The sequence below is a fragment of the Colletotrichum phormii genome, assembly GCF_030913505.1.
Source record: "Colletotrichum phormii strain CBS 102054 chromosome Unknown BDP81scaffold_18, whole genome shotgun sequence".
Taxonomy (NCBI): Eukaryota; Fungi; Ascomycota; class Sordariomycetes; order Glomerellales; family Glomerellaceae; genus Colletotrichum; species Colletotrichum phormii.
The window spans coordinates 246,793-274,689 of record NW_026851460.1 but is presented as its reverse complement, the minus strand read 5'-3'; the positions used below and the strand labels follow the sequence as shown (position 1 = coordinate 274,689).

At 51.4% G+C, this 27,897-nt stretch overlaps 9 protein-coding genes across 9 annotated transcripts; 5 read left to right on the top strand and 4 right to left on the bottom strand.

Annotated features, from left to right (window-relative positions):
• Window positions 1–223: 223 nt before the first annotated feature.
• BDP81DRAFT_71853 (uncharacterized protein) lies at window positions 224–1,152 on the top strand. The gene has a single exon (XM_060596201.1). It carries the CDS (start codon window positions 543–545, stop codon window positions 1,038–1,040), a length of 498 nt encoding a protein of 165 aa, XP_060441890.1. The 5' UTR covers window positions 224–542; the 3' UTR covers window positions 1,041–1,152.
• An 807-nt stretch (window positions 1,153–1,959) lies between these two features.
• BDP81DRAFT_452386 (uncharacterized protein) lies at window positions 1,960–2,708 on the top strand (the record flags this gene model as incomplete). The annotated part of the gene is made up of 2 exons (XM_060592743.1): window positions 1,960–2,009; window positions 2,114–2,708. The coding sequence occupies 2 exons, from the start codon at window positions 1,960–1,962 to the stop codon at window positions 2,706–2,708; spliced, it is 645 nt and encodes a 214-aa protein (XP_060441889.1).
• Window positions 2,709–3,551: 843 nt separating this feature from the next.
• BDP81DRAFT_463492 (Alpha/Beta hydrolase protein) lies at window positions 3,552–5,406 on the bottom strand (the record flags this gene model as incomplete). The annotated part of the gene is made up of 4 exons (XM_060594031.1): window positions 3,552–3,842; window positions 3,908–4,736; window positions 4,836–4,967; window positions 5,096–5,406. 4 exons carry the CDS (start codon window positions 5,404–5,406, stop codon window positions 3,552–3,554), a joined length of 1,563 nt encoding a protein of 520 aa, XP_060441888.1.
• Window positions 5,407–5,693: 287 nt separating this feature from the next.
• On the bottom strand, window positions 5,694–8,559 carry BDP81DRAFT_397182 (calpain family cysteine protease; the record flags this gene model as incomplete). Its single annotated transcript, XM_060588279.1, has 2 exons — window positions 5,694–7,152; window positions 7,211–8,559. The coding sequence occupies 2 exons, from the start codon at window positions 8,557–8,559 to the stop codon at window positions 5,694–5,696; spliced, it is 2,808 nt and encodes a 935-aa protein (XP_060441887.1).
• Window positions 8,560–18,616: 10,057 nt separating this feature from the next.
• BDP81DRAFT_380299 (major facilitator superfamily transporter) lies at window positions 18,617–20,817 on the bottom strand. The gene is made up of 4 exons (XM_060586838.1): window positions 20,007–20,817; window positions 19,484–19,945; window positions 18,990–19,416; window positions 18,617–18,926 (listed from the first exon to the last, which is right to left on the bottom strand). The coding sequence occupies exons 1-4, from the start codon at window positions 20,406–20,408 to the stop codon at window positions 18,736–18,738; spliced, it is 1,482 nt and encodes a 493-aa protein (XP_060441886.1). The 5' UTR covers window positions 20,409–20,817; the 3' UTR covers window positions 18,617–18,735.
• An 800-nt stretch (window positions 20,818–21,617) lies between these two features.
• On the top strand, window positions 21,618–24,561 carry BDP81DRAFT_434575 (homeobox and C2H2 transcription factor; the record flags this gene model as incomplete). Its single annotated transcript, XM_060590972.1, has 3 exons — window positions 21,618–23,199; window positions 23,259–24,183; window positions 24,241–24,561. 3 exons carry the CDS (start codon window positions 21,618–21,620, stop codon window positions 24,344–24,346), a joined length of 2,613 nt encoding a protein of 870 aa, XP_060441885.1. The 3' UTR covers window positions 24,347–24,561.
• A 414-nt stretch (window positions 24,562–24,975) lies between these two features.
• On the top strand, window positions 24,976–25,967 carry BDP81DRAFT_434574 (uncharacterized protein). Its single transcript, XM_060590971.1, has one exon. The coding sequence runs from the start codon at window positions 24,987–24,989 to the stop codon at window positions 25,836–25,838; it is 852 nt and encodes a 283-aa protein (XP_060441884.1). The 5' UTR covers window positions 24,976–24,986; the 3' UTR covers window positions 25,839–25,967.
• Window positions 25,968–26,466: 499 nt separating this feature from the next.
• BDP81DRAFT_434573 (uncharacterized protein) lies at window positions 26,467–27,308 on the bottom strand. The gene has a single exon (XM_060590970.1). The coding sequence runs from the start codon at window positions 27,073–27,075 to the stop codon at window positions 26,611–26,613; it is 465 nt and encodes a 154-aa protein (XP_060441883.1). The 5' UTR covers window positions 27,076–27,308; the 3' UTR covers window positions 26,467–26,610.
• BDP81DRAFT_326944 (ClpP/crotonase-like domain-containing protein) lies at window positions 27,274–27,810 on the top strand (the record flags this gene model as incomplete). The annotated part of the gene is made up of 1 exon (XM_060585102.1): window positions 27,274–27,810. One exon carries the CDS (start codon window positions 27,274–27,276, stop codon window positions 27,808–27,810), a length of 537 nt encoding a protein of 178 aa, XP_060441882.1.
• Window positions 27,811–27,897: the final 87 nt, after the last annotated feature.

Sequence of the window (27,897 nt, the reverse complement as noted above, 5' to 3'; positions counted from 1 at the left end):
GTCAGAAGTTGTTTGATTGATAGTTGGGAATAGCCTCAGTTGTTTGGTTTGTTTGGAAGTTTGATTGATAGATTGGCTTTAGCGGCAGCGCTGGATGTCCGGCGTAATCATCGTTGCCTCGCGGCAGGACGAAGGCCAATGCGCCGTGGACGAGAAGGCAGCTAAGTGATGGCTGTAAGATACCGAGCTTCATGATGAGCTTTATCGTTGGAAGCTTAGGAGTCTCAAAGGGCCACACTTCAAGAGGGTTGACGCGAGGTGTGTGGATTGATAAAGATGAAAGAAGCGGTGGCTATAGAATTATCAGAGAGACAGGTTAGCATTGAGATCTTTCTCGTGTAAAGGGCACTAATTTGAGGCTTTATCTAGTAATGGCTGCCCTCAGGATGTTAGTGTTAAGAGCCCAGCCCTCGTGAGGCCACGTAGGGGTGATTTCGGTATATAGAATCTAAGCTGAAGAGGAGAGATTTGGAGCGGGGATTCCGCAGAGGAAAAACGTCCAAGTGCGCCGCTCGGACTCTGTGAGAGTCGATGTCGGAGTCATGATTCCTTCGCCTCAGGATTGGAAGCCCGACATGTTCTGGAGCATAGACGATATGGCCGTCTACCCGAGTGAGAACGAAATCAGAGTGTTTAACGCGATCAACGAAGAAGACCCCACGCCCGAGCCGCGCAAATGCCGCTTCCAGACCATCATGATGGCCACTTGGAAGGAATATTCGAGCAAATACGTGTCAGAGCTTGAATATGTCAGCTTCGCTAGTATCACGAACGAAGATGCGCTGGAGTCAATCAAGCAGGCATACCTATGGATGGAGAGAAGCCAAGATGCGGGCGAACCGAACGAACTTCAAATTGACAAGACTGAGGAGGGAACTGATGAACGGAAGGCCTTCAACTGGATCGTGAACCAGAACCCGCTTGGCCGGGCTGTTCGAGGCATTCCGTCAACGTTCACCGCGATGGAGGATAAGGAGATAGATCGAGTCGATTTATGGACCAGCAACGGAAGCAGGTATATTCACTTCCGGCTTCGCTGATAATTCTTGTGCTCGAGCACATGTTTTCAACATATGTAATCAGCTTGGAGCATTGATGTAATCTCAGCGCGTCTTCTTGAGGAGGACTTCCGCGGTCCGACAGATGGTACCTCCGACTACTTGTGCATCTATAGCTTTCAGACTTATCAGGTTCTACTTGGTGTTTATCTTAATCTGCACTCAGAATACGGCAATGCCGTGCAAAAATAGAAGGGCATCTATAGACTAAAAGCACTCACTGGTCCAGGCAGCGTATCAAACCTGTGACTTTCTATTGAGCTGATGCCACATAAGCGCACGCTTTAAATGGCTTAGGTAGTAATAGACAGCTGAAGTGTGGTTGCCTAATCCAAGAAGGTAATGTGAAAGTCACAGCCACCCCGATGAATCATACAGATGGTTTCTTGTGCCATAAGCTTATGTTTTGGTTCCCCATAAGACTTCGTGGGACACATACTTGGGAAGGCCAGCCCTGCATTCCAATAAACACATCAATCATTCAAAAAGTTTGATTTGTGGTTTTGTCTTGTTCCCTTGGAGACATCCCACTCAGTATCCGAAAATCAATCTGATGGTCCATTGGCTTGACCAATCAAAGACTCTGGGTGTCGTTCTTCATTGTTGGCTGGCCTGAACTAGTTATGCTAATATTGGTTGGCTCGCATTGGATCCTTGTCGCCCCGCAGGCGCACCATGAAGGAACATCCGGATTATTATCTCCAGACGCCAGAATTCCTTCTTCTCCGCACGTTCGCCTGCCGCCGCTGATGGGTGTGTTTGTCGACATTACACAGCCAGGTTGAGCTTCCTTCACCCTCTACGGGGTCGAATCGCGGGTGGCTTGCCCCGTTATCGCTCCGACGGAGAGGCTGCTCCAGTGGGGTCGCGGCCTACGCAGACGGCCTGAAACAGAGACACGATGGCTCGAAAGGGCAGTCGGAAGACCAGAACTGGCTGCATAACGTGCAAGTGAGTGTGCTTGGAAGAGGTCCAGTCTCATGGACCGGTACACAGTGAAAGTTGAAAACTTGGCTCAGAAGATACCTCTTATCTAACTCTTCATCGCTGAGCAGGATACGTAAAGTAAAGTGCGACGAGACCAAGCCCACATGCAATCGCTGCGCAGCTACCGGCCGTCAGTGTGATGGCTACAGTCCAGCGCCTTCGCCAGCAAACAAATCCGAGCTCCGCCGCTACCGACCACACCATGTCTTTCCGGGGGCAGAGGGCGTCGGGGAGGGCAGGGCCTTGCAGTTTTTCTGCCAGGTAGCCGGCCCTTACATGTCGGGCGCCGTGGATCCCCATTTTTGGCCTAAGCTGGTGATGCAGTTCACCAGCTTCGAGCCTGCGGCACGTCACTTTGTCATAGCCATCAGTACCCTCTGTGAACGTCTACAGTTCCAGGAGGACATGGCTGAAGAGATCCTCTTAAAGGACGAAGTTTACGCCCTGCAACATTACAACACAGCTATCCACGACCTCAGGACTATGACTTCTCCTGAGCGAAGTCCCGTCATACTGCTTGTTTGTCTACTGTTCATCGCCGTCGAACTCCTACAAGTCAACCGCGATGAGACCATAAAGCACTTAAAACACGGATTTCAACTTCTGAAGAATACAATCAGAGACTATGCCTGGACTAAAGAACACTTACTGCCCCTGTTTTGACGGCTGAGCATTTACGCGTTCCTGCACGCGGTCGACCCTAAGGACTTTCCCAATCTAGAAGGGCTCGAACATCCAGTTCCTACTACCTTTTCAACGTTCTACGACGCCCAAAGGATGATTGACGACATCTTCAGCCGTACCTTACGGCTGGTTCGGAAAGGTGACCCTTATAGAATATACCCAGAAGAACACCAACTTGTACCGCCTGATCTACTAGTCGAGCAAGACAGCCTTACATCGTCACTAGATCAGTGGAAGATCCTATTTGACGAGTTTGAAGCCCGGCCTGCATCGCCACCGAGCGACCCTATACCCGGGCAAGGCACTTTAACGACAGCGTTGAGATACGTCATTCTATCGCGCTACGAATGCTGCAGGATATGGCTGAACACGGCATTTGGCGACAAAGAGTATGACTACGACGATCACTTGGCTGTATTTAAAGCGATGTCTACAGAAGCAGGGATTGTAGATCCGGAGGTTCTTGTGACCTTTGAAGGGTCACCGTATTTCACATTCGACACCGGCTATCTACCCTCAATCTCACTAATTGCAACGAGATGTGCGCATCTGGAGACGACATTAAAGAATCTGAAGCTGAAGCCGCTTCCAGCTCTTCCAAGAGAAAACATGTGCCTGCTTGCCCAGGCTGGAGATTGTCTCTGCATAGCGTTACCAGCATCTTCGCGGAACCGCCCGAGTGCAAGTTTGGATCGACTGGAGATTGCGGACTAAAGTAATAGAGGTTCTGTACTCTGAGTACTTAGATATCCCTACGCATGTATGTATACGAATGAACGTTTCACGGAAGAAGCAGACTGTTCGCTTTGTGCTTTGTCCCATTTACTGCACCGGCGGGTGTCCATCTTGAAGCCAAGAATTGACGAGTGAGGCAGACTCAGCTGGCAGGTCAAACGGAGCCAAGTAACCAGAGTTGAAAATCTCGGCGTAGGTAAGTTCTTTGTAAGACTTCCACCTCCCAGCTTGTTTAGCCTCATGGTACCAAGGTATCATCTCTCGAAAGCGGAAGAAGGGGTGGCCATGCCAAGCAAGCCCTTCGTTGAGTAATCGTCGCATTCCAGCTGCGTTGCAGTACAAATCCTTGTCATCCACATATACGAGAACGCGAATGCTCTGCGAGAATTGTCAACGAGTTCCTGTAATATAGAGCTTATTCGGTCTGTAGGGTAGGTACTTACCTCATTTAGAAGCCTATTAACGTACCCATCGCTAGACTTCCACAAGTCACCCACGCTCTCCCACTGCTTGAGGACTTCATACGAGATTCCATCAAATGAGGCATCCTCGTCAACTCCAAGGGCAGCCTTGACCTTGGTCTGGTTCAATGGGGCGTCGATATGGCCCAGCTCAGCGTAGCACTCTTCCGAAGGGCCGTCACCGCAACTTCGTCTCCAGTCGTAGGGGTTTTGCTTCATACTCTCAACCACATAGCCACTCATGGAGGAGCACTTTTCATGAGTTTCGATACACGCTCGGGATGTCCATCCTTCATCATCGCGCGTCCCTTCGCAGACACCCAAATTTTCCTCACACCATAGGTTCAATGGAGCCCATTCGATACACTGTGAGGTGCTGAGAAGGCTATCAGGTCCAGAGCAAAGCGCTTCGAAAGTTCCTGGATTCTGAACGCGAAGTCGTACCAGTCCATTGCCGATGAGAATCCCCTTCAAGTTAATACGCGGGGCCCGCAAAGGTAGTTGGATTGGCGAATGATCTCCTGCCCGATGGCGCTCGTCATCCTGAACTAAAAGCTCTGTAGGAGCGGAGTGACTGCCGAGGTTGTGGGGGTCTTGGTTGCGAGAAATTGCCTCGTTGTCAAGTATCGTTGAGGCCAGAGCCGGCACCCATGACCCACCGTAAGAGTCTCCAGCGATGTAGAAATCAAGGTCTGAATACTGGGGAAAGGCGATCATAAGTTGACGGAGAAAGCGATCCATCATTTGAGATGCTTCTTGCAGACCATTGGGTATCTTGGATCCTGTTGAGTAGCCAACACTCACTGGCTGGCTGGAGATGGATCATACAAGCATTAGCCTGGCATCTTTGGAGGTGACAGATAGGAATCCCGAGATCGAGGTCGCCCTCGAAAGACACAACTCAACTTACTCGACAAAGACCAAGGTTGCATTCGTGTTCCAAGCGTACGGGTTGTCGATGGTGTACCCGCCCTCGGGCGCGATGCGACAGGGGCCTAGTTCCATGAGGTTGCCATAACCTGTGGAGGACGCTCCTGGGCCACTAGAAATGCCCAATATCAACGTTAGCAGTGAGGTATCACGGGTATGTAAGTACGGGTGGCCCTAGCGTATGCGACAGACCATCGCTACGGCGCCTCCTGAACGATCGAGACGACGGCAAACACTGACCCAGACATCCATAGTATTACGGGATCATTAGAAGGCCGATGTTTACTCTCAAAGAGCCAGAAGAAGATATGATTCTCATCATCGCCTTCAGTGCTATCAATGAAGCCGGCGACACCGGGAGTTGAGCTATTGCACACACTCGCCGTTTCAGGTCCGAGCCTGAGTGAGAATCCCGGGATGTCGGCCGTAGCGGGGAAATGTTTCGCGGGAGAGCTGGACGACCGAGAGTGAGTTGGTGAAGCAATGGCCAATGCCAACAGCAAAGGCTGGTGGAGAGGCCATGACACTGAGAATATCGATCGGCGTGACATCTTGACAGTTCCGGCTTTTTTTGAGACACCAAGGTGCCGTGAAGAAGTTGGATGAAGGGCCAACTTTTGACTCGATTCCGATACAGCGCATTTGATGACCCGAATAGGAATAGTGGGGGTTCCTGATCAAGTTGACGGATCCTCGCGATAAGCAGCAAAGGGGCTAGCTAGCTCACCTTAACATACTTATCACCGCAACTTTTAAAGTCAAGTGGCGAGAAGAGATAATAATCCTGATTCCTACATAGCTATTTCGTTACGGTCATGGCACTTATCATATACAAATTTCAGGCAGTGGCACCAGCAGCCTCACCATCAATAATCAAGCTCGAGGCCTCCTCTGCATCACTCGGCTTGACGAGCTTAATGGATACCTCAGGGTCCCGAGCATACACACGCAAGCCCACGACGCACACAGCATTCCATGGAGACCCGGGCAACTCCTCGTCGTCATCCAAGACAACTGACTCAGTATCGGAGTCTGAATCAGAAGCTTCTTCTTCCTCAGCAGCCTCAGCAGGGGCCTCCTCAGAGACATCTTCAGACTTGGGTTCAGTGACGACGGTCTCCTCAGCCGGCTTTGACTCTTCGGACTTCTTGTCGCTCTTATCGTTGCCGGTTTCTTTCTCAGAAGTTTTCTCCTCGGCAGCCTTCTCGTCAGTCTTCTTCTCCTCGTCCTTCTTTGGCTCCGGGGTGGGCCCATCGCCAGGCTTTGACCCAGATAAGCCTGATGGCTTCTCTGCCTCAGTGGGCTTGGTTCCCTCATTCACCGAGATCTTGATCGCAATCGAATCACCTTCCTTCTTTTGATCATTGTCTTCCGCCTTCTTCCCTTCCTTTTCGGCACCATCTTTGCTGTCCTTCTTTTCATCAGTCTTCTTGCCCTCATTGGCGAGGTCAGACACGACTTTAGCCGAATCTTCAAGCGTCTTGGCCACAATTCCAAGAGCCTTCTTCTGCTTTCTTCTCTTCTTCGCCTTCTTGCTCTCCTTCTTCTGCTTTGATTCAAGCTTCTTCTTCTCCACGAGCTCGTCCTCGTTCCGGACACCACCCTTGGCGTGGGCGATATCGTACTGCAGGCCGACTTGTCGCAGTTTTTGCGGGTTGCGTTCAGCGTACTCCTTGACCACTTCCTCGACAGGCTTGATTGTGCTGACGTCACCTTCGCTGTTGCGAACGGCTGTGATCTTGGGCAGAACCTCGTAGATCCCTGGCTCCAAGTCGACCTCGCAGGTTACTGAACGGTTCTCCCATTTGTGGACAGGGCGGACGCGGCAGATCTGCTCTGGTTCAGGGACATCTGTCTTTTTCTTCTCTCCATCCTTCGATTCGTCGCCGGCCGTGGAGGTCGCAGAAGCAGCTTGCTGAAGGACGAAGTGCAGCTCGAACCAGTACTGTCCCTCAAACCCGTGGAAGTAGCGGTCGTCGAGCTGCGTCAGGACGATAACAACCATACCCGACTTCTTGACCTCAACGACGAACTTGGTTTGGAGAAAACCTGTGACCCAAGATATGTTGGCCGATGTCCACTGTTGCACGACGGTCCACTTGTCATCGAACAGGCGTGTGCGATGGATGTACATGAAGGTCGAAAGCATATCCTGGTACGACATCCAAAAGACGCCATCATCGCCAAAGGTGTGATTCATGCGCTTAAGCCAGTATGGTGTCCATTCCTTGGAGCCGTCAGACCATGGCCCGTTCCATTCGCCGACACCACCATCAGATCGTTGACCCCAGGGGTTCCTGTGGGTAAATGTGTCAGAGCAAAGCAACGTACTTAATCTCTGGGAACAAATCTTACCTGATCTGAACGAGGCGGACCTTCTTTCCATCCTCGTCAACCTCTTCTCGTGACTGGAGGATAGAGTATGCGTGTCCCAGAGCGAGGCCACTCTTCTGCCAGTCCCACCCAGTGCCCATAGCAGCTAGGGCGAAGACAAATTCGCCGTCCGAGTTGACAAGCTCCTTCCACAACTTATCCTTCCTCAACACGCGGTTAGTAGCGATAGTTGAGGTTACGCCACCTGTCATATCCTCAACTCCTTCGCCGGGCCAGCCACCCGAAATGGCCTCATAGTCACCGTGAACCTTGGCATATGCCTTTTCGAGAAGCGGCAACCACGTCTCATTCTGATCTTCGCAGCGGGCAAAGTAGAGTGCATCGGATCCTGTCTGTAACCTTTTCCTATGCAGGCGAGCTTTCTTGCCACTGGCATCATAGACATCTCCATAGTAGTCAAAGTCCGACTCGTTGAGGTAGAGATTATCGTCAATGACTGTCGAAATCCACTCGCCGTCGCGCTGGAAGACAAAGCCATAAACACCACACTCTTCGTCGCGAGCAACGCAGACTTTCTCCATGAGATCTTTGCGATGCGCAATGGTAGCGACTGCTGCGAGCCACCAACAGTCACCATTAGAGCCTTGCTTGATGTCGGAAGACGAGTAGCCGTTCATCGTGAACTGCGGCGAGTCGAAGATACAGTCAACGCGATGGATTGAGCCCGGGTTGTAGTACTCGCCTCCGCGGACGCCATGACGCTTCGAGACTTTGCCAGATCCAGACTTAGCTCTCTTGCCGGCGGCTGCATTGGCAAAGGGGTTCCAGATGTCACTGTCGCCCCCAAGAAAGCGGCTCACCGCCGTGGGGTCGATGGGGATAGTGGAGCTAGGACCCAGGATTTGCGCGGCGTTGAGAGTGTCGAGGCTGTTCTTCACATCCCAGCTGCTCACATATGGAACATCTCCCGCGCCGCCGCCACTTCCGCCAGTCCCCTGGTCCCCGTCGCGGATAAGTCCGTTAAGACAGTTCTTATTAGGGTCACGTTCGATGTCGAAGTCGGGGTCGGTAAACTTTTCATTCGTCCTCTCACATTCCCGGATAATTCGCTTGACCTTCTCTCGGCATTCGCGAGCAGCCGCATCATAGGATTCTTGCGCGTTGCGAGTGGATGATGCTCCCTTCTCCTCAAAAGCAGGGAGGAGAGAAGAGTAGAGGGTACGAGGGAAGATAGATGTCACCTTGCCCGGGTACTTCGAGTGGAACTTGTCCCAGAAGTCGGACAAGTTTTCTTGAGGACTCTTCTTTGAGCGTTTCGTCGCTGAAGGAAGCGGGGGCACTGATGGTGGTGGATCTCCGTATGTCGCCATATTGGGCAACGTCGCCAATCAGATATTGGGGCAGGTGAACTGATCGATGCCCTAGTAGTCTTGGTTCAAAACGGGTCAGGAGATAGGAAGTGACTGACTGGTTTAATGGACTTGAGTTTCTATCGGCCATGCCGTTGGACTTAAGTAGTCCCCGCAGTCTGGCCAAGGCATCATTCACACCTTGGAGGGTTGTATGTCACGGCCATGGTAAGGCTACGAGCTACCTACCGAACCCGGCATCTAGTGCTGACGCACGAGAGATAGTTCCCGTGTACAACCGCACATCAAGATATTTGGGTGTGAGGCTGCCTAGAATCGCCTTACTTGAGTGTTACAATATTGAATTTGACAAAATTGGACCAATTGAATGGAACAAGTGGTATGAAGGCGCCTTGGGTATCGGAACGACCGGCTTGCTTGGCCGCGCTCTGCAGAACATTGGACCAAACTTGCTCTGGTTCGTAACGACTCGCCAGGGTTGGATCTAGAAATTCGTACTAGAAACACCAACAGGACGCAGATTGGGGGCCATCCTGCCGCTGGGCTTCAGGGTCTAGTGCCGGGTGAGAACATGGCGCCAATGACTTTAGCGCCGCGAGGTAGGATCGATGATAGCGAAGCATGCGGCTGACCCCTAGGTCTCCTCCTTGGCCACGCACACTGGATAACATGAGGAAAGGCTTGCTGCCTCATTTCAGCGAAGTACCTGTGAATAAGATAACCCCGCGCGATGAACTGGCGACTCTCACGTAAGATTTGGGGGAAAGCCATGCATGCATGAGATGCAGGCCGCTGCTAGTGTGCGTCGCTACCCCAAGCGTTTACGACCAACTCATTTTGTATGAGGTAGCGACCCAAAACAGGGGTTCGATGCAGATGAGATCATGAGAAGGTGAAGCTGAGGTTTGAAATGCACTCACAGCAGTGACCGGCTTGCTGTTGGTCATTTCCAAGAACACATTGGTTAAACCATGGCCGCCCAGAGAGAGATTAACCAGGAAGGTCGCTTGTGAGGAGTCTGGGACCTTACCGCGAATCCCCTGAATAACGCTGGTATTGTCGATGCAGATGTGTATAGGCTGGCCTTGGGAGGTCTGAAGGGCCCGTCGGAGCCCAGCCCTCGCCCCCTCCGCCTCACCATCAAACACTTCTGCTAAGCCGAGACGGCCGCAGCCCTGGGCTATACGTTTATTGTTGCGGTAGATAACAAAGCCGAACCCTGTAGCCCCGTCAGGAGCTTTGGAGCCGTCTGATTATACGACTGTATGCTGACCTGGCACAGTCTTGAGCCAGGCCTGGAAGATCCTAGCTGCTACTTCCTTCGTCTGTGTAACTATAGGGTCACAGGACCCTGGGAGGTATTGCGGCTGTAGGAGCGCTGGCCTTGGACACTTAGGTAAAAGGCCAGCTGTTCTTTGAAGCCTGGTCTGTTGCCGCCCTGACTGCAGCAGCCTTGGGACCAAGGGATGCTGTTGGTCAACCTTCTGCAGGCGTATAGCGAAGCGTAGTCGCGCTGCTTCGAGGGCTACCTCTGCTGTGGGAAGGCCAGCGTCTTGGATGAGGCTACTGGTCGGTGTGGTTCTCCAGACAGGCAGGATAGCCCTTGCTGCTGCTGTAATAACTTTGCTAAGTCTACGGGCCAGGCCCTTCTGTCCTGTACCAACTGTAGGTATCTGTAAAGCAGTGCTACTGCTAGTATTGGTGCCGCTGTTTAGGGCTGGTTTGGTTAGGCCCGCATACCAGGTCTCAACTCCATACAAGGCTGTTGGAAGGACACAGGCAATAACCGCTTGTCGTACTGCGGCTGCTGGGAGTCCCCCTTTGGTATTTGTTAGGTGCCGTAGGAACTGGGCTACCTTCTTTGCCGCTGCCACCTTAGTTTCGACATGGTGACGGAAGGTGAGTCTCTTGTCGAACCAGACTCCTAGCCATCGTACAGGCTTAGTTGAGGCCTTCATAGTTAGGCCCGTCGCCTGTATATCTGGTAGGTCTTTTGTCTGGTTATATTTCCTGCTGAAGTGGACTGCCTCACACTTAGCTGGGTCAAAAGCAACCTTGTTATCAGTGCCCCAGTTAAGGATATGAGTGATCTTTTGGCCTAGGGCTATAGCATTTCCTTCTAGCGACGGGCTAGTAGCTACTAAGCCTATATCATCCGCATAGCCAAACCGTAGTTCTTGATCGTCGGCTAGGATATCCGCTAAATATAGTAAACAGAGAATAGGGGATAGTGGGGAGCCTTGTGGTAGCCCACAGGATAGAGGGAAATCCTCTGTAGTTGTATCCTCTAGCCTGACCCGGGCTGCTCGGCTAGAGGTAAAGGTGAAGATCAGCCTAATCAGATGAGTAGGCCAGCCCTGCTGTCGTAGCCTGATAATAAGTCGGTTTCTTAGGACAGAGTCAAAAGCCCCTTTAACGTCCATTGTCACAAGAGTTGCAGTGAGCCCTGAGTCTAGAGCCCTCTCGATCTCGTGGGTCAGACAGGCTGTTAGGTCGACTGCAGCCCTGCCTGGTAGTGCTCCAACCTGCTGTGGGCTAGCAACCCCTTCTAGGATAGTAAGGTAGGCCATCCTTTTTGCTATTAGCCGCTCTAGGCTTTTACCTAAGCAGGATAAAAGGGATATCGGACGCCAAGACCCAGTCTTCGAGAAGTCTGTTTTCCCTGGCTTCTGGATCATGACAACTTCTGCTTTGCGGAACGGTCGAGGGAAGTGGCCTACTTGAATACAGGCCTGGAAGAGCTGCTGTATAGGCCTAGCTACTGATTCCCAGGTGTGTTGTAGTAACTTTGTAGTAATCCCGTCAATCCCAGGGGTTGTAGTCTTTGTTAGAGTAGCCTGGCGTACTTCTTCCATGCTGACCACATCCTGCCAGGGCATTAGACGCCGTGCAACTACTGGGATAGCGAAAGGGTCCCCAGGTAAGTCGTCTGTAGCGTTAAATCTCTCTAGTAAGGCCTTTCGTAGGGCCTGGGCTTTATCGTAGCTGTTGTCGATTGTCTGACCTTCCACTATAAGAGGCGGGTCTTTAACAGCTAAGCCAGCCTTCCGCCAGCCTACTATCTTATATAGGTCTTGGTCTGTCTTAGCCCCTTCGATCTTAGTAGTCCAGTAAGCGCGTTTTGCCCTTCTAACAGTTGTTAAGAAGATCTTCTGCTCCTCTAGGATGGGGGGAGGTATAACTAGCCCAGGTTCCTGGGCCTGCTGGCGCCTAGCCTCGATAGCAGCTCGGTGGGCTTCTGCACACTCTTCTGTCCACCAGGGGGCTCCCCTACCCTGATTTGTCCGTCTCTTACCTACAGCTTGAATAGCTGTATAGAAGAGGCTGACTAGTTGGGTAGCTAGAGTGTCCAGCTCTGCTGGACTAGGTACTTCCCCTAGGGTAGGTAAGGCTGAGGATCCAGCTCTTACTAGGTCGATAAGTCGGGGTAGGGCTGACTCTGGGACTGAGAGGTGGCCAGTCTGGCGTTTCTGTTCCTGGGCCTTGCCTATAGGGATAGTTGTGGAGGCAATACTACTGTATTGGATCTGATGATGATGATAGGAAAAGCTGAGCGCTGGCTGGGCTGGATATCTGGGCAAGGTGTAGGTGGGGCAGCTCCGAGATGTGAAGGAGCTGCCTCACGTGACCCACCTGCACCTGCCACACCGCCCCTCAGGCCAGCCACAGTGAAAACTATCGTACATGTGAGAAGCAGGCTCAAATACCGACAATCCCAATTAGTCCTCCGCTGTATCCCATGCTCCGCCTATATCCTCCGTCCTGTGCCTGAGCCAAATAATCCTTTATCCCTTGTTTGTTCGGTCGGGTATAAGGATATCTATATGCTCATTTGCAAGCGATTTTCGTAAGGCCAAGCATTTTGACGAAGTTGGCGTGCTTCTCGTAATTTAACGGCTTCGTGAGTCCGTCAGCAGGCATGTCATGTGTTCGGATAAGTTTGAGGTTGAACAAGCCGTTTTTGACTTGATCGATGATCCACTTGTATCGTAGATCGATGTTCCTGGTTCGCGCCTGGTTTAGTGGATTCGTTACGTTGATCAGCGCGTTGCGGGAATCAGTAAATAGGACCGTAGGACGAGGTTGAGTGCAGCCGAGAAGTCTCAGCAGCTTATGAACCCATTGGACCGAAAGTCCCGTTGGAGTAAGGTTAATGAATTCAGCTTCCGTGGAGCTGGTTGTGACGTAAGTCTGTTTCTTCGACTTCCATAGCACTGGGCCACCGGCAAGGATAACGACGTATCCTCCAGTGCTCACTCGGGTAAGGCGACAGTCGCCAAAGGCCGCGTCGCTGGCAGCATGGAGTCCGAGGTCATCAATAGGCATAGAAGCGTCAAAGGTGATGCCGAGGTCGACTGTGCCAGTGAGGTATCTCATGAGGTGCTTGATTGCTGCGAAGTGGTGCTCACCAGGGCGGCTGTTGGCTTCGCAGAGTTTGCTAGTTGCGTAAGTTATATCGGGGCGCGTACCGGTCGAGAGGAAATTAATAGAGCCTGTCATTTGCAAGTACAGCTTGCAACGGTCAGTTTCAACTGGTTCATACTCAACTGGCCACTTGGCGACGATATTGTGATCCATTGGTGTGCGGACTGGATGGAGGTCCACGTATCCGAACTTCTGAAGCATCCTGCGACAGAATTCGGCTTGTGATAGGTGGAGGGTCTTGGCTCTCTCATTGCGACAGACTTCGTAACCTAGGAATCTCTGAACGTCTCCCAGTTCTTTCATGCTGACAAATGACTTAAGGAGATCCTTGACTTTGCGAATAGTGTTCCGGTCTGGAGCAGCGATGACGTTGTCATCAACATACATCAAAACAATGCAGTTGTACTCGTCATGGATAAAAAGGCAGACTTCGCCTTCAATAGCTCGAAAACCGAGGTCAGTCATGTGACCTTTGATCTTGTTGAACCACCATACAGGTGCCATGGGGTGGCCGTAAAGGGCACGCTTGAGGAGGCAGACTTTGTCTCCTTGGCGATAGCCATGGGGCTGCTGGACGTACACCTTGGTATCGTCCGGGATAGAGGCGTGAAGAAAAGCTGTGTCGTAATCGAATAACTCTGCGATGTAGGTCTTGGTTGCAACAACAGCAAAGAAAACACGGATAGAGGTTGCATTAGCGACAGCTGCGTACAATTGTTCAGCGGACCAGTCAGATACCGCGTGGTTGCCACAGACAACCCATCGGGCACGATATCTGCCGTCAGACTTGATATCGCATATCCATTGGCCAGGAAGAACTTTTCTCCGGTTGGAGGGTCAACGAGTTCCCAGGCTTCGGCTTGCTGTAGCGCCTTGATTTGCTTATCAAAAGCAGGTTGCCACTTGTCCCACTCAGGACCCTCTTTGGCCTGCTTGAAAGTGCGAGGTACGGTTGGACCAGCGAGTGCGGCAGCGGCGATGGCAGATAATACTGGAGGCTGGTTGTCTTCCCACACAACTGTGTCAAGGCTGACATAGGCTTGTTGATAACCGTCAGACTTGGCATACGTGTTGCCTCGGAGAGAGCAACCGCTGAAACCGCCCCTCTTCTTGACCCAAGTGCCCTGTGAGTTTCTGACATGCTCACGTGTTGAGGCTCTGTTTGGTTGGCTTGGAGGAGGGCGAGATTGACGAGTTCGTCTAGTTGGTTGTGTTGTAGGTTGAAGATCGTGATCTTCTGTGGCAACTACTATAGTTGCTTCATCTATATCCTGTTGGATAGCTTCTTCGATAGCGTTATCGAAAGATGTATCAGTATCGTGCTGTTGAACAGTTATGTTAGCAGACATCTGCTGATCAATAGGGCTGTCTGGTTCAGGGGTTGGAAGAGGGTTTTGGGTAGTTGCCTCTTCGGCAGACTTGTTGTCAGTGGTTTCGTCCTGGCGGTCAGGAGTGCTGGACGACTTCTGTGCTCCTTCATACTCAACAGATGAGGTGCTGGTATCTGGATCAGCAAAAATGGCATCGTGATCAATGGTTGGGTCATTGTCTTCGTCCTGGTGCTTGCCCTGTTCATAGAAACGAACATCGCGGCAGCGGTATACCTTGTGGCTTTGAGGTACGTAGACGTAGAAGAGATGGCCGTGAAGTGAGTCGTATCCAACGAGATATCCCTTGATGGCTCTTGTCTCCATCTTATTGGCGCGGGCTGGTTGCAATGACCCCTTGCGGTGGAGATAGGCAACGCAGCCGAAAGTGCGGATATGGTGGATATACGGTACGTGATGGGCTTCGTCAAGATTGAGATCTTTCGCGAGCATCTCGTGGGGGCTGAGATGGCCTGGATTGGTTGCTTTGGGCAACAGGTTGGCAATCGTGATGACTGTGGTGACGGCATAGTCCCAGAGATAATCAGGAAGGTTGGCGTCAATCAGCATGGTTCGGGCCGCCTCTGCAAAAGTCCGGCCAGCTCGCTCTGCCTTTCCATTCATGCTTGGGGTGTCAGCAACAGTCAATTTGACTTTAATGCCTCGTTTGGTGTACAGCTCCTGCGAAAGAGCATTGAAAAGCTCGGTGCCGTTGTCTATTTGAAACGCCTTAATCGAAAGGTTGGTCTGGTTTTCGAAGAAGTTGATGAATTCTTCGATACGATCAAGCACTTCGTCAGCACGCTTGCTCTTGAGCAAGTATCGCCACTGGAAGCCTGTACGCGCGTCGATCATGTGAATTAGATAACGTGACTTTGTATAGGACAAGGGTTCGAATTGTACCAAGTCCATGTGAATGAGATGACCGGGCTGGGCCTCTCGAATGGGGGTTTCTCTGCTGATGAGTTGTTGAGATTTGCCTAGGTGGCAAGCCTCGCAGTGAAAGGTGTCAATTTCTTGTTGAGGAAAAGTTATGCCCACACGACGGCAGGCTTCAACGACCCTGCTCTTGCCCGCGTGGCAAAGTCGCTTGTGCATAAGCTCAAATGTGACTTTGTTGTTATTCTTGCTTACCATAGCAAGGTTAAGGGCCGCGTTAATTTTCGGGCCTTCGTAGTTGTTGGTGACGATAACGGCAACATTGTTATGCCAATCGAGTTTGGCGATCGCGACGTTGTTTCCAATGTGGATAGTGTCGTCGCTGACCTTGTAGCCCTGCTGACGGAGTGTGCCTTGACTCAGCAGGTTGACTGGGCAGTCAGGGCAGTACTGTACATCCTCAATTGACCAGTCGACCACCTTGTTGCTGTCATCTGGATCAACGGCAGTGAAGTAAACCGTGCCGTAACCAGCTGGCGATGCGTACTGACCGTTGGCGACTTCCATGGGTGGCAGTATTGCCTCGGTGAAGGAGGTGAACCAACTGAGGTTGTTGAAAGTGGTTCGCGAGCACCCGGAATCCAGGATAATGTCGTCACGGTTAATTCTGCCCGTTGCCATCGAAGTTGAGCACGGTAAGACTGTATGTCCCATTGTGTTCTGGTGGAGAACGTTCGGCGTAGCCTTGACCGCGACTGCCTTACCCTCCCGGCATTCGGAGGTACAAGTATGAGCAGCAGCTTTCTTGAGCAGGTTCTCACGGTACTTATGGTTGGATGGGATGAGGTCGGGATGGGCGACCCAGCAAGAGGTAGTCGCATGTTTCTTGCCGCAGTGTTGGCAGTCAGGACCATTGTAGTTGTTGTTAGGTCGCTGATTGTTGTTTGAGGTGTTACCGGAGGCCTTGTTGTTGCCGTTGCTGTTGTTTCCAACGGCGACGTAGCCCTTCGCGGCATTGAGTGAAGCAGTCCTTTCGGCATTGGCCTTGAATGTGAGATCGCGTGTGAGATCTTCAAGGGTCTTGGTGTTGTCCTCGACGTACTTGTCGTAAAGTGCTGGATATTCTTGTTGGCATCCGTTGAGTAGGATGAACATGGCTTTCTTGTGCCAAGAGGGGACCAGCTCATCGATACGACGAATGAGATACTGGCCACGCTGGAGATACTTATGAGTATCTGAGAAGTCCTTTCGCTTGAGGTTGCAGAGCTCTCGAACGAGCTCGGCGACGGCATCCTCTGAAATCTTGGGGATGATGGTCTTCAATTTGTTCATGAGAAGGAAGGGGTTGCGGTCAGCCGTCTTGATGTCGTATCCATCAGCGAGGAGACGATCGAGGACTTTGCTGATTGATGCGATGATGATGCCGTACGTTTCAATGCGCTGGCTCTTCCAAGTAGTGAAGGCCACAGCCTGCGCTGGAGTGATAGGATCATCGCGATGAGGTTGAGGGACGTCTTCATCGACGTACTTCTCGTAATCGAGAGTCTCAAGGGTGAGATGCAGTACTGCGTACCATTGGTCCCAATTTTCTTCTCCCTTGAGGTCGGGCACCTCCCAGCGGGCGCGGTTGCCAGCCACGATGACGATGGAGGTGAAAGATTCGTGATAGTGTGTGTATAGGTGTAGACGGCCTGTACGGTCGCGTCTGTTATTGGTTTTTTTTTTTTTTTTTTTGAGGAATCTGTACCTCTGCCGTTGCCAGTCGCGACGCCGCGATCTCTGGTCGACAGATTAGTAACTGCTCAATTGAACGGGCTCTACGCAGAGCTGGGCGATCAATTCATATGGGGTAAAAAGAAAAAGAGTCAACGCTGGGCTCTCATAACCTGTGGAGGCAATACTACTGTATTGGATCTGATGATGATGATGATGGAAAAAGCTGAGCGCTGGCTGGGCTGGATATCTGGGCAAGGTGTAGGTGGGGCAGCTCCGAGATGTGAAGGAGCTGCCTCACGTGACCCACCTGCACCTGCCACAAGAGGTGATCGCTCGACGAAGTAAGTACGCAGGCGCGCCCCAGACAGTATTCCCTAGTCCCCGTAGTCCATTGACTACTTAGTATGCTTTTACGGAGAGGTTTCTTACGTAACTCTTAAATATGAGTTTACGGTCGAAGTGAACGCCGAGCCAGCGTAGAGAAGAGCCTTCTTTAATAGCCTAAACTATATAATGCCTCCTATCCGGTAAACCTACTATGATTGATGGGTTTCCGTCTTTTCGTCTCTTAGTGAAGTGGATCAGTTCGGACTTATCAAGGTCAAAAGTGATTCCTTCCGTCGCGCCCCATCCTAAGGTTTCTTTCCATTCCTTGGTTAGAATATCACAGTTGTTCTCTAGTGATATTAAGCTTGCCAAGATAGCGACGTCATCGGCGTAGCCGAAACGAGATCGCTTCCTTCCTAAGCGAGCTATACCTAGCTTAAAAATGTTTAGCCCCCAAGTCATGTTGGATCATATTGATCCCAAATGATCCTTATGTTATCATCACGTGACCTGTATCATAGTTCTTCCGTTCCGTGAGAGGGTGCCTTGTGTCCTGACAGAATCCATGCATGCTCCTATGCGAGTCATGGACATAACCCATTCGGAATGGTCTGACCATCACGAAACAGGCCAGACTGTCATTTCCACTTGGTCCTAGCTCTACAAGACTTATTAGGATAGCATTAGGCCCACAAGCCTGTGGTGATTCCATCCACTCTTTAGTACGAATAGACGCTCTTTTCTGCTCACTCACATATGCATATTCCGCTGGCCACCCTGACTAACCGTCACTATCCCCGACTACGAATACTGTTACCAGTTCCGCAGCCTCAACTTCTGCAAACTACCCCTATGACTAGCTGGCCGTAACATCTGTCCTTGAGCCCGGCTTGAGTTTATCTTATATACAAGTCCTAATTTTAAATATATCCTTTGTTCCTTAGGTCGCCCTAGATTATTCTGATCTAGAATGATCGTTTAGCCCCTAAGTCGTATTAGATTATATTGATCCTAAATGATCCTTATTTTATTATCACGTAACTTGTACTATAGTTCTTCCGTTCCGTAGAGGGTTCTTGGTATTCCTGTTTTATCTGTATATATGGTGCGCTATAGCCGCCGTGTCCTGCGGGGCAGGCCTGAACTTGGTCATGCATGTTAGGTCGTAACATTTGGTTTGTTGCTTGGCACACTTGGCGGTCATTGCCGAACCTTTACTCGCCTTGGCTGAGCTTTGCTGTCTCAACTTGGGCATTGTATGCATAATACTTACTCGGAGTCACTTCCGGTCTCGGAAGCCCATTGACTGATCCTAGAACGTTCAATTACACTACGCGACAATGGTCAGAGATGAGCCGGCTTAGTGAAACTCAACGCAGAAGTCGTCTTGAGACTAGATGAGCCAAGAATCGTCATCTCATCCATACCACGTGGTCTCATTAGATCTAGCCGTAATTCTACTTCAGACAGTTTCGTTATCTTTAACGTCCTCTTTTGAGGCAATAATAACGACACAGTATACAGCAACCGCGGCAAAGAACACGAACAGGGCAGTGATTGTACTGAACCAGCCTACACCAATGCTTTGGATAGCAGGCAAACACGCAGCAGTACCAACCGCTGCAACAGCGTATCGGAAGAAGTAGTTCCCCGCTAGATTAGCACACTTTATTAGCATTGGTGATGTATGAGACCAGCGGTAGAACAGGAACAAACCTATAACTTCGGCGCTCCTGCCTTTGAACACATCCAAGCAGTACGTGTTGATGCTGGGAAACGCGATGACCTGGGCGAAGCCCTGGATAAACATGCAGATGACCGGAAGAGGGATCCCACCGACTGCCTTCTCAATGGACCAGCCGTAAATGATAATACAGATAGGGATCACGGCTCCCATTGCCACGAATGAGCTTCTCAGACGGTCTTCGGGGACTCGCCTACCCCTGATTTTGATCCAGCGCTTGACGGTCCGGTCTGCCCAGCGCCCTCCGGCGTACGTACCAAAGAAGAAGCCACATCCTGGTGCTAGGAAAAATAGTCCTGATTCGAGCGGCGACGTCAGGTGAAACCTGGGGTTGATGACGTATCGGATGGGAGTGAGCAAGGCTTGCATGTTCCACACCAAAGCTGAAGCAGCCATTGCCTATGTTAGATGGTTAGAGCCGCTGCGATTGAAGATAGAGTATACGTGGTTTCTGAGTGAACCTTACAGCCACAAAGAGTTTAGGGATCAGCAGGAGAGCAAGTACACGGAACGGGTTCGCCCAGTCCCAGACCTGCGCCACCTTCGCCTTAGTACTTAAGGCCTTCAGCTCGTCGACTCGCATCCGGTGGCTGGTTTCTGGGAGGAATGACACTGCCAGGATTGCGGTGAGTCCAGCCAGGGCAGACTGAAACCAGAAAAGCGATCTCCAGCTGTGGAAGTTGACCATAACACCACCAATGAATGGCCCAAAGCTCTGGCCGATGAGGGTGCCATTGAGGAAGAATGCGAGTGCGGTGCCTCGCTCCGTGGGCTTGTAGATATCACTGATACAGCTGGAGCCGAGCACAAGATACGCTGTTCCCGTAAACGCCGAGAACATACGGAAGACGAAGAATGCTGCGAGGTTTGGTGACAAAGCAGTTCCTACATTAAAGGCAAAGAAAGTAGCTGCTGAGATAATGCAGGGCTGCGCGGTTAGTTTTTGGTGAGCTGGTGCTACTGTTTTGGGCAGAGACTTGTCAACCTACCCATTTCCGACCGTAAACTTGACTGATGGGACCCCAGAAGAGAGTGCAAATGCCCATGAACAAAACGTAGATGGCGTTGCTGATATTGATGGTGGTTCCCGTTGTGTTGAGATCAGCTGCGATTTCGGGGATGGCAGCCAGAAGCAATAAGGAAGAGACCGTCGAGGCAATCCCACCGCAAGCCACAACCGCGGTAACGAGCCTCTTCTTGGCTGGCGTGAACCTGTTGTAAATGGCTTCGGTGTCTTGGCGGCTTAGGCGCGCGTCGTTATCGTCAACAGCCGGCACAATGCTGCCATTCTTCTCCGCATTGGAAGTTGTCGGTGCCAAGTCCGGGGTTTCGGGCCAGCCATCGCTACTCGGCTCCGGCTTTTCAGATTGTTCAACTCGGTCGTGGGGCATAATGTTCGTGGGCTGCCGATGTGGGACGAGAGGCTTGGCTTCTCCGGTCGACCATGCGGGGATGAATCTTAGAGAAGACTGTTACTTGGCATCTCCATAACATGGCGCAAAGATGAATGGGGATCCCAAGTTTTTCACAGCTAGCCAGTCGAAAAACTCGGCAAAGAAACGGTATTGACCGACGGCATTGCGAAGAATCCACCCGCGGCGGAAACGTCTCGAGCGCTGCACCTGGCTTACTTTTCCGACCTCGGTGACTGGACTGATAGATCATCCCCCGGAATAACCCAGTCATCCCCGCAAAACTGGTAGATGAATTGCTTGAAACAGAAGCCATCACTTCATTCCCACGAATAGGACATGGCCTTGTTGAGTCCAAACTCCATTGTAACATTCATGGGGCGCGGGGGTTAGCCGCGTGACGGACATCTCCCGACGGGCATCTCCCGATAATCCAGCAATCAAGACCAAATGGTGGGGATTGGCCGATGTTGTCGGTACCAGCACGGCAATGTTTGTGCCTCAGTGGACCTTTTGCGTGGTATCCAGACCTCCGAGATCGGCTGGCTCCGAAATCAACGGCTCGGTCGCCGAGTCCCCATCCGAGATCGGTGTCAATGGCTTGACCGGCTTGCGGCTCTCTGCCGGGCTCGGCGCCGATAACACGGAATCCTATTTTGGAATGAGAGACGTGAACAATGATGCGTGGTTGAGCCGCATCTCTGTCCGCAACCTTAAAGGGAGTTTGGTAGCGCAATGGTGGGCGTGATTCGGTGAAGCAGATGATCATCCCCAGCTTTTGCAAAGTCGCCAGAAATGACCGAAATTAGTAACAATATCCTGTCGCAGGTAAAGAGTATAGTTGGGACTCGTCCTGGGCGTCTCAATGCCCTTCAACCTTCTTCTAATTTTGACCCCCGAGAAGCCAGTCCTCGACTTTCAAGTGATGAAGAGACGTGATTTGTATTACCGGTAGTTGGAGATGCAGATGAGAGGTGTGCCGATAGCCGGGACGATGATGACCCGAGCAACGGAACAAGATCCAGTGCGGGGAGTGCGGGCACAACCTCTGCCCTGACTCTTCGTCATCTCAAAGCAGAGAGTTCGTTCGGGGAAACTTTCATCCTATCTGTTCTCGGCCAGCACTAACAGATGCCACTGCTCCGATGTTGACAGGCTGCATCCTCAAGCACTTACACAACTCGCACAATGATGGACAAGGGATCGGGTGCAGCCAATGACACGCAAGCTCTCAACATCGACGACTACACCGCCGCGCTTGAATTGGACTTCATCACGTCCAACTTTGTCAACAACCAGCAACTCGATATTACCAATTTTGGAACCGGACAAGACGGGCTTTTGCAAGATCTACAGAGTGTTGGTTCTATTGAATCTCTTGGTGTTCTCGGTGTTGAGTCATCTCATCAACAAGATGCCTTTGCACTTGCCCCTGCCACGACCGCTCTCGGTGGCCAAGATGTCAGCATGGAGTTTACCCAAAGGCAACCCGTGAATAACGTTAACCAGTTCGACGAGCCTGGCGTTTTCATGTTTTCGGAAGCCTTGGGCGATGGAGAGCCTATGGGACACCTGTTCGGCAACGACCTAGGGAATAATATACCTTCACTCCAACCTTCAGATACCACAACGCCGCCGAAGATCGGAACTCGCTTCTCATCCAAGTCCCTTCGTATATTGAAGACATGGCTCGCGAACAACAATCATCACCCATACCCAACCACCGAGGACATGGAGATGTTGCAGCGGCAGACTGGCCTCAGCAGACAACAGATTACCAATTGGCTGGCTAACACACGCAGACGGACACGGTTCAAAGTGCCGCCCAAACGGCCGCCCTCTCCAGCGATCACTTCATCGAGAGCCATGCCCATCAACATTCCTCCAGGCTCCGGCCTTTCCGATACTCTCCAAAACTTGAACCCCATGCAGAGATGGCAGGTTTCGCCCCCAGAACATGAACCTGCGTCTGTGTCGGCAATTGCCAATGCTGTATCTGGGTTTTCGTCTGAAGGAGAGGATTTGGGCGACCGATCTTTGACAGACACCATTCCAACGCGATCCTTGTATGGGCAGTCGTCTGCGAGCAGCGCAGGAACGTCGCACTCTAGCAGAAGCTCAGCCAATTCGGCGTACTCACACAACTCTCGCACGTCTCTGAGATCTCTCGAACCCCTTGGAAAGAGTGCAGTAAAGCGCAGACGACGTCGAGCTCTGGCAAAACGCCCCGAGGCCAAAGGCACGGGAACCCTATGGCAGACCAGCAATACGTATCAATGCACATTTTGTACGGAGACATTCAAAACCAAGCACAACTGGCAGCGTCACGAGAAGTCGTTACATCTATCCCTCGAGCGGTGGGAATGCGCCCCGACCGGCGCAACTGTACCCGACGCCAGCGGACAGCCGGTGTGTATCTTTTGCGGCGAAGCGAACCCGAGTAAGGAGCATCTAGAGAAGCACAATTACCAGGCATGCAGGGACCGCCAACCTGAAGATCGTACATTTTATCGAAAAGATCACCTGCAGCAACACTTAAAACTGGTTCATGATGCCAAATTCTTGAGGTGGCCTATGGGAGACTGGAAGTACGAGAGCGAGATTATACGTTCCCGGTGCGGCTTTTGCGGCCACACGATGTCCTCTTGGACAGACCGGATTGACCATCTGGCCGAGCATTTTAAAGATGGAAAGACGATGGCAGATTGGCATGGTGACTGGGGATTCGATGACAATGTCTTGAACATGGTCGAGAACTCGATGCAGCCTTGTAAGTGTTACCGGAGAATTTAAGCATGCAAGATCTAAGTTCTAACCGATGACGCCTAGACATGATTCACATGGAACGAAACTCACCTTGGCCATTCACGACGAAACAAGGCGTCCCAGAGACACCACCAAATGCATACGAGCTGATCAAGCTGGAGCTCAAACACTTTTCTGCCGAACACCAGAATACAAATGAGCGGATGCCCACAAACGCAGAACTTTTATATGAGAGCTGTTGCGTCATCTTTGGATGCGATTCAATTTCATTTTCCAAGAGACCTGCAACATCAACCCAAAGCTGGCTGCGAGATCTACTGATGTCGTCCGAGGCCATCGTGCAGCAGGCGCGCGTCCGGCCGATGAAGAACAACGCAAAATCACGATTTACGTATCTTAGCATTAACGGCAAAGCGTGTATCTTTGAGGCTTGTGGATTGGAAGAGCAACTACAGAGTTACGTGGAGATTTCGAAATTGATTGAGCCACAAATCTCGGACGAAGAATTACAACGAGAGGCTTGCAATATTGTCGAGCGAATTGAGATCTCTTCGCCAAACCCGTCAAAGACCTTTATGAACTTTTTGTTTAGTCTCATCAATGGATCCTCCCATTGGCTGGCTGCGTTCCGTCACAGGACTGGACTGTCACCATCGGAGGCTTCAAGTGCTATCCCTTCATCCGGCACATCTGATGCCATCTTAGGCGCCATCCCAGCAGAGCCCGGTCTCGAATTCTCAGCTGCAAACCTTTCCTCGGGAAGCACACCTGATCCGTCACAGGTGAACGCCGCCGGAGGCAACGCAGGCGAGATCAGCAAAGTGTACTCGACCTCCACGTTCTTCGTCAACGACGATAACTGCTACAGGAAACTGATGAAGGAGCTCACTCGTTTCGTGACGATTACTACATCACCACGCAACCCGAACAGGCGGATCCCCACCGACGCCGAGCTGCAGCATCAGGCGAGGTGGATTTCTTTCGAAGAGTAAGAATTCTCAATGGCCACTTGGAAGAGACTTACAGCTAACGATAGCCTACTTAGTGACGATCCTTGGAATCAGACACCAGCGGACAACCCAGATTGGCTTCGAGACTTCAAGCGAGAGATGGGCATTCTTGACGATGATCCAGTGCCAAGTCATTCATGAACGAGATTTTCATCTGGAGCGTAGCTGCAACAAGCGGGCCAATGGTACATTTAGACTGGTTCCCGTACGTCGCAAGACTTGCACTTTGCAAGTCTGGAAGACGCCCGAGGCGCAGCAGAGCAATTGAGCTTGCAGTACTCCGTAGAAATATTCTAGTTGCCAAGACGCATGAAGATGATGACTCGAGATACCTCAAACCAGAAGATTTTCTCCTCTCTGTCAACTCAGCGATGTCGGCCAGATCCACGCACGCCCTTCAGTGTGGGCGCATTTGAATCACAAGTAAGGCGTAGGGAGCAGTTGACATGTATTTTATGGGTCCTGTCATACGCCCATTCAAAGGGGCTAATACATCCCATCGGTAGCACCACCGTCCTAGGGCGTGAAGCTAGTCACATTAAAACAAGCCATCACGTCCCCCCAGACGAAGTAGGTAATCTGATGATGTAGAGTGCTGTAGTAAGAACTGTATTATTTATCATCAGTTGATTTGTCCCATTGACAAGGCGTCTTTCTTGGTTCTGAAATTACCTTCGTTAAACGCAAAGTAAAAGATTGGATCTCTTGAACGCCATTTTTATCTCGGTTTAGTTTCTAACCTTCGACCATCTTTAACCCCCAGAGGGCCAAACCTCGGACAATGCGTGTCAGCTTCTTGGGTTTAGGGTTCATGGGCACACCCATGGCCCTGAACCTCGCCCGCAAATTCCGATTGACCGTCTGGAACCGAAGTCCCTCCAAATATACGGCGCTCATACAAGCTGGTGCTAAGATCGGCGATACCCCGGCGGCGGTGGCTCAGGAATCTGATGTCATTTTCACCATGCTTTTCGATGGCCCGGCGTTAACCTCGCTTCTCAACGACGACTTTAAATCGGCACTACGCGGTAAAACCTTGATAAACACGAGCTCGATCACTGTGGAAGTCAGCAAACACGTAGCGGAGCAAGTCCAAAGAGCGGGAGGCAACTTTATCGAAATGCCAGTCAGCGGCAGCAAGGTCCCGGCGGAGCAAGGCACATTAGTGGGTCTCATGGCCGGCGACCCGGCCGTCACGGAGAGGATGCGGGCGGTGGTGGAGCCGCTCACCTCCGCTGCCGTGTACTGCGGACCAATCGGTTCCGGACTCAAGACCAAGTACGCGGTCAATCTCTACCTCACCAGCATGACGGTCGCTCTTGCAGAGTCGTTCAGTCTTGCACGGGCGCAGGGCCTCGATCTCGATGCTTTCGGACAAGTACTCGACGCCGGGCCGATGGCTTCTGCGTATTCAAAAATCAAAGTCGCCAAGATTGTCAATAGGAACTGGAACCCACAAGCGTTTATGAAGGATTGCTATAATAGCATGCAACTCATTACAGAAGCTGCGAGGCAGGCGAATGTAGAGTCACCTCTTGCAGAGTTGTGTCATTCGATCTACGGACAGGCGGACGCGGCCGGGCTGAGCGAGGAGAACATGATTGCGGTGTACAAAGTCTTCCAACCTTCATAAGAAACATGTAAAGGCTCCTTCACATCGCTTGAACAGAGGAGGCACTGGTCTCTGTGTATGTCCATAACTACTGGTGAAGCGATTATAAGAACAGTAGCGTGGTCTGACCAGTCACGTACATGTTCTGCGCTCTGATGGTTTGATCCACGCTTATTATCATGTTGGCTTCCCATGCGCGTCTCTGGAAGTAACCGTGCTGTACTGATTTTGTCTCCCAACCGACTTCATAGCAACGTGCTTATTTTACTCCGCGCCTTTGCCTGAATCTCGTGTGATGCAAGGGCCCGGGATCTCTCTCAAAGCAGTTGGAGCCAAAATCGCTGTACCACCAACACATGAACGGGGAAATAACCTCTGGGGGATATCGGCCGGGACCCCTGTAGCCTGTGCCGCAGCGACTACGCTGTAATGTCTCGTACATTTCCACACTCCTGCTGTCGGATTGGAAGTCCAATTCGACCGCGAGTAAGGGCAGAGCATGGGCCACCTCGAGGGAGTACAATTAGACCTCGACTACCCACCCAACCTCCGGTTGGAATCTCCCTTCTACTCCTTACGCAGAATCAATCAATACAGAGATATTGATACTTCGTCACCCCCAGGACCCTACGGTTCGAACCAAAATCCCTGTGAAAGGAATACCAACACCTGCATCAAGACTCATCATAGATCAACAACTACTTGAAAATAGAGGAAACATTCCAAGGTTTCCGACAACAGAAATGGCGCGTGCTCGGCTATTGAGATTTGGGTATTTCCAAAGTTCCTTCAGTCAACGGATACTACCACCGATTAGTACAAACAAGGGGCGAAAGGCGAGACCAAGGAACCGACAGTATGCCATCGCGCATTGAGGTAGCAACTGTCGTTTATGACGAAGACCAGTTCCACGAGTCAAAAACATCCAGCATCTATTCTTCCGCAACCTCGGTCTCTTCGAGCATTCTCGACTATCGCCAATTGCACGGCCGAACGTATCAAAATAGTTGAAAACAGGAGAGTACTGGGCCCCAAACGACCAAATACAGAATGAGGGTCTTGACTTAATATATACTGCGCTTTTGATGCTCCTCAAAAATCCTCTGTCATCCATTCCCATGGAAGGCAACGATGGGCCTGAGCGGGTACTAGATGTTTGGACAGGAACCGGGATTTGGGCCATCGATTTGGGGATCAGTACCCGAAGTATAAAGTCGTCGGCACTGACCTGGGCCCCATCCAGCCGGCTGAGTCCCATCGAATGTAGAATTCATCCTGGATGATTGCACTCTGAACTGGACCTTGGGGAAAAGTCACTTCGATTTCATCCGCCTGAGGTCTCTCTACGGAAGCATCCTTCATTGGCGGGCGCTGTATGCTAAAGCATCCAGTCACCTCAAGCCCGGAGGCTGGGTTCAGAGCACTGAGATGGAAGTCAGAATTAGGACTGTTCATAATGACTTCGCGGTCGCGAATGCAAATCAAAAAGCCAGTCATCAGCGCTGTATCAGGATATGCTGTCGCTGGAGGATTGGAGCTTTCCCTTCTCGGTGACATTCGAGGCGCCGAAGAGACCGCGGTCTTTGGGGTGTTCTGCCGACGATTCGGCGTCCCCCTCATCGACGGCGGCACCGTTCGCTTGCAAGCCATTGTGGGCCTCGGTCGAGCCCTCGACATGATCCTCACCGGCCGTGGAGTATCCGCGGAAGAAGCGTTGCATATGGGCCTGGCTAATCGGATTGTGCCCAAGGGACAGGCTCTGGCAGAAGCAACAAATATCGCACGACAACTGCTGGTATTCCCACAAGCTTGCATGAACACCGATAGGACGAGCTGTTATTACTCAGCTTATAGTGCTAGTTCATTCGAGGACGCTCTGAGCAACGAGTTCAACCAGGGGATCAAAGTGATCAACACGGAGAGTGTCCGGGGTGCAGCGGAATTTTCCAAGGGAGCGGGAAGACATGGAAGTTTCGAAAAGGTCAAGATTTGAGGCTTTGGCTAGATTACTGGCAGGCCAGAAATGAGCCGGCGAGATTGCCGACATCGGGACCTGTAGACATAAGGGAGTTGGGCCAGG

What these genes read in the sequence shown, in the direction of transcription:
- BDP81DRAFT_434573 (XM_060590970.1), bottom strand. Translation starts at nt 27,075, where the DNA reads ATGGGACTCAGCCGGCTGGATGGGGCCCAGGTCAGTGCCGACGACTTT.
- BDP81DRAFT_380299 (XM_060586838.1), bottom strand. Translation starts at nt 20,408, where the DNA reads ATGCCCCACGACCGAGTTGAACAATCTGAAAAGCCGGAGCCGAGTAGC. An exon ending in AAGTTTACGGTCGGAAATGG is followed by an intron (nt 19,946 to 20,006) that starts GTAGGTTGACAA and finishes CTAACCGCGCAG; the next exon opens with CCCTGCATTATCTCAGCAGC. An exon ending in CAGGAGCGCCGAAGTTATAG is followed by an intron (nt 18,927 to 18,989) that starts GTTTGTTCCTGT and finishes GTGCTAATCTAG; the next exon opens with CGGGGAACTACTTCTTCCGA.
- BDP81DRAFT_434574 (XM_060590971.1), top strand. Translation starts at nt 24,987, where the DNA reads ATGCGTGTCAGCTTCTTGGGTTTAGGGTTCATGGGCACACCCATGGCC.
- BDP81DRAFT_71853 (XM_060596201.1), top strand. Translation starts at nt 543, where the DNA reads ATGATTCCTTCGCCTCAGGATTGGAAGCCCGACATGTTCTGGAGCATA.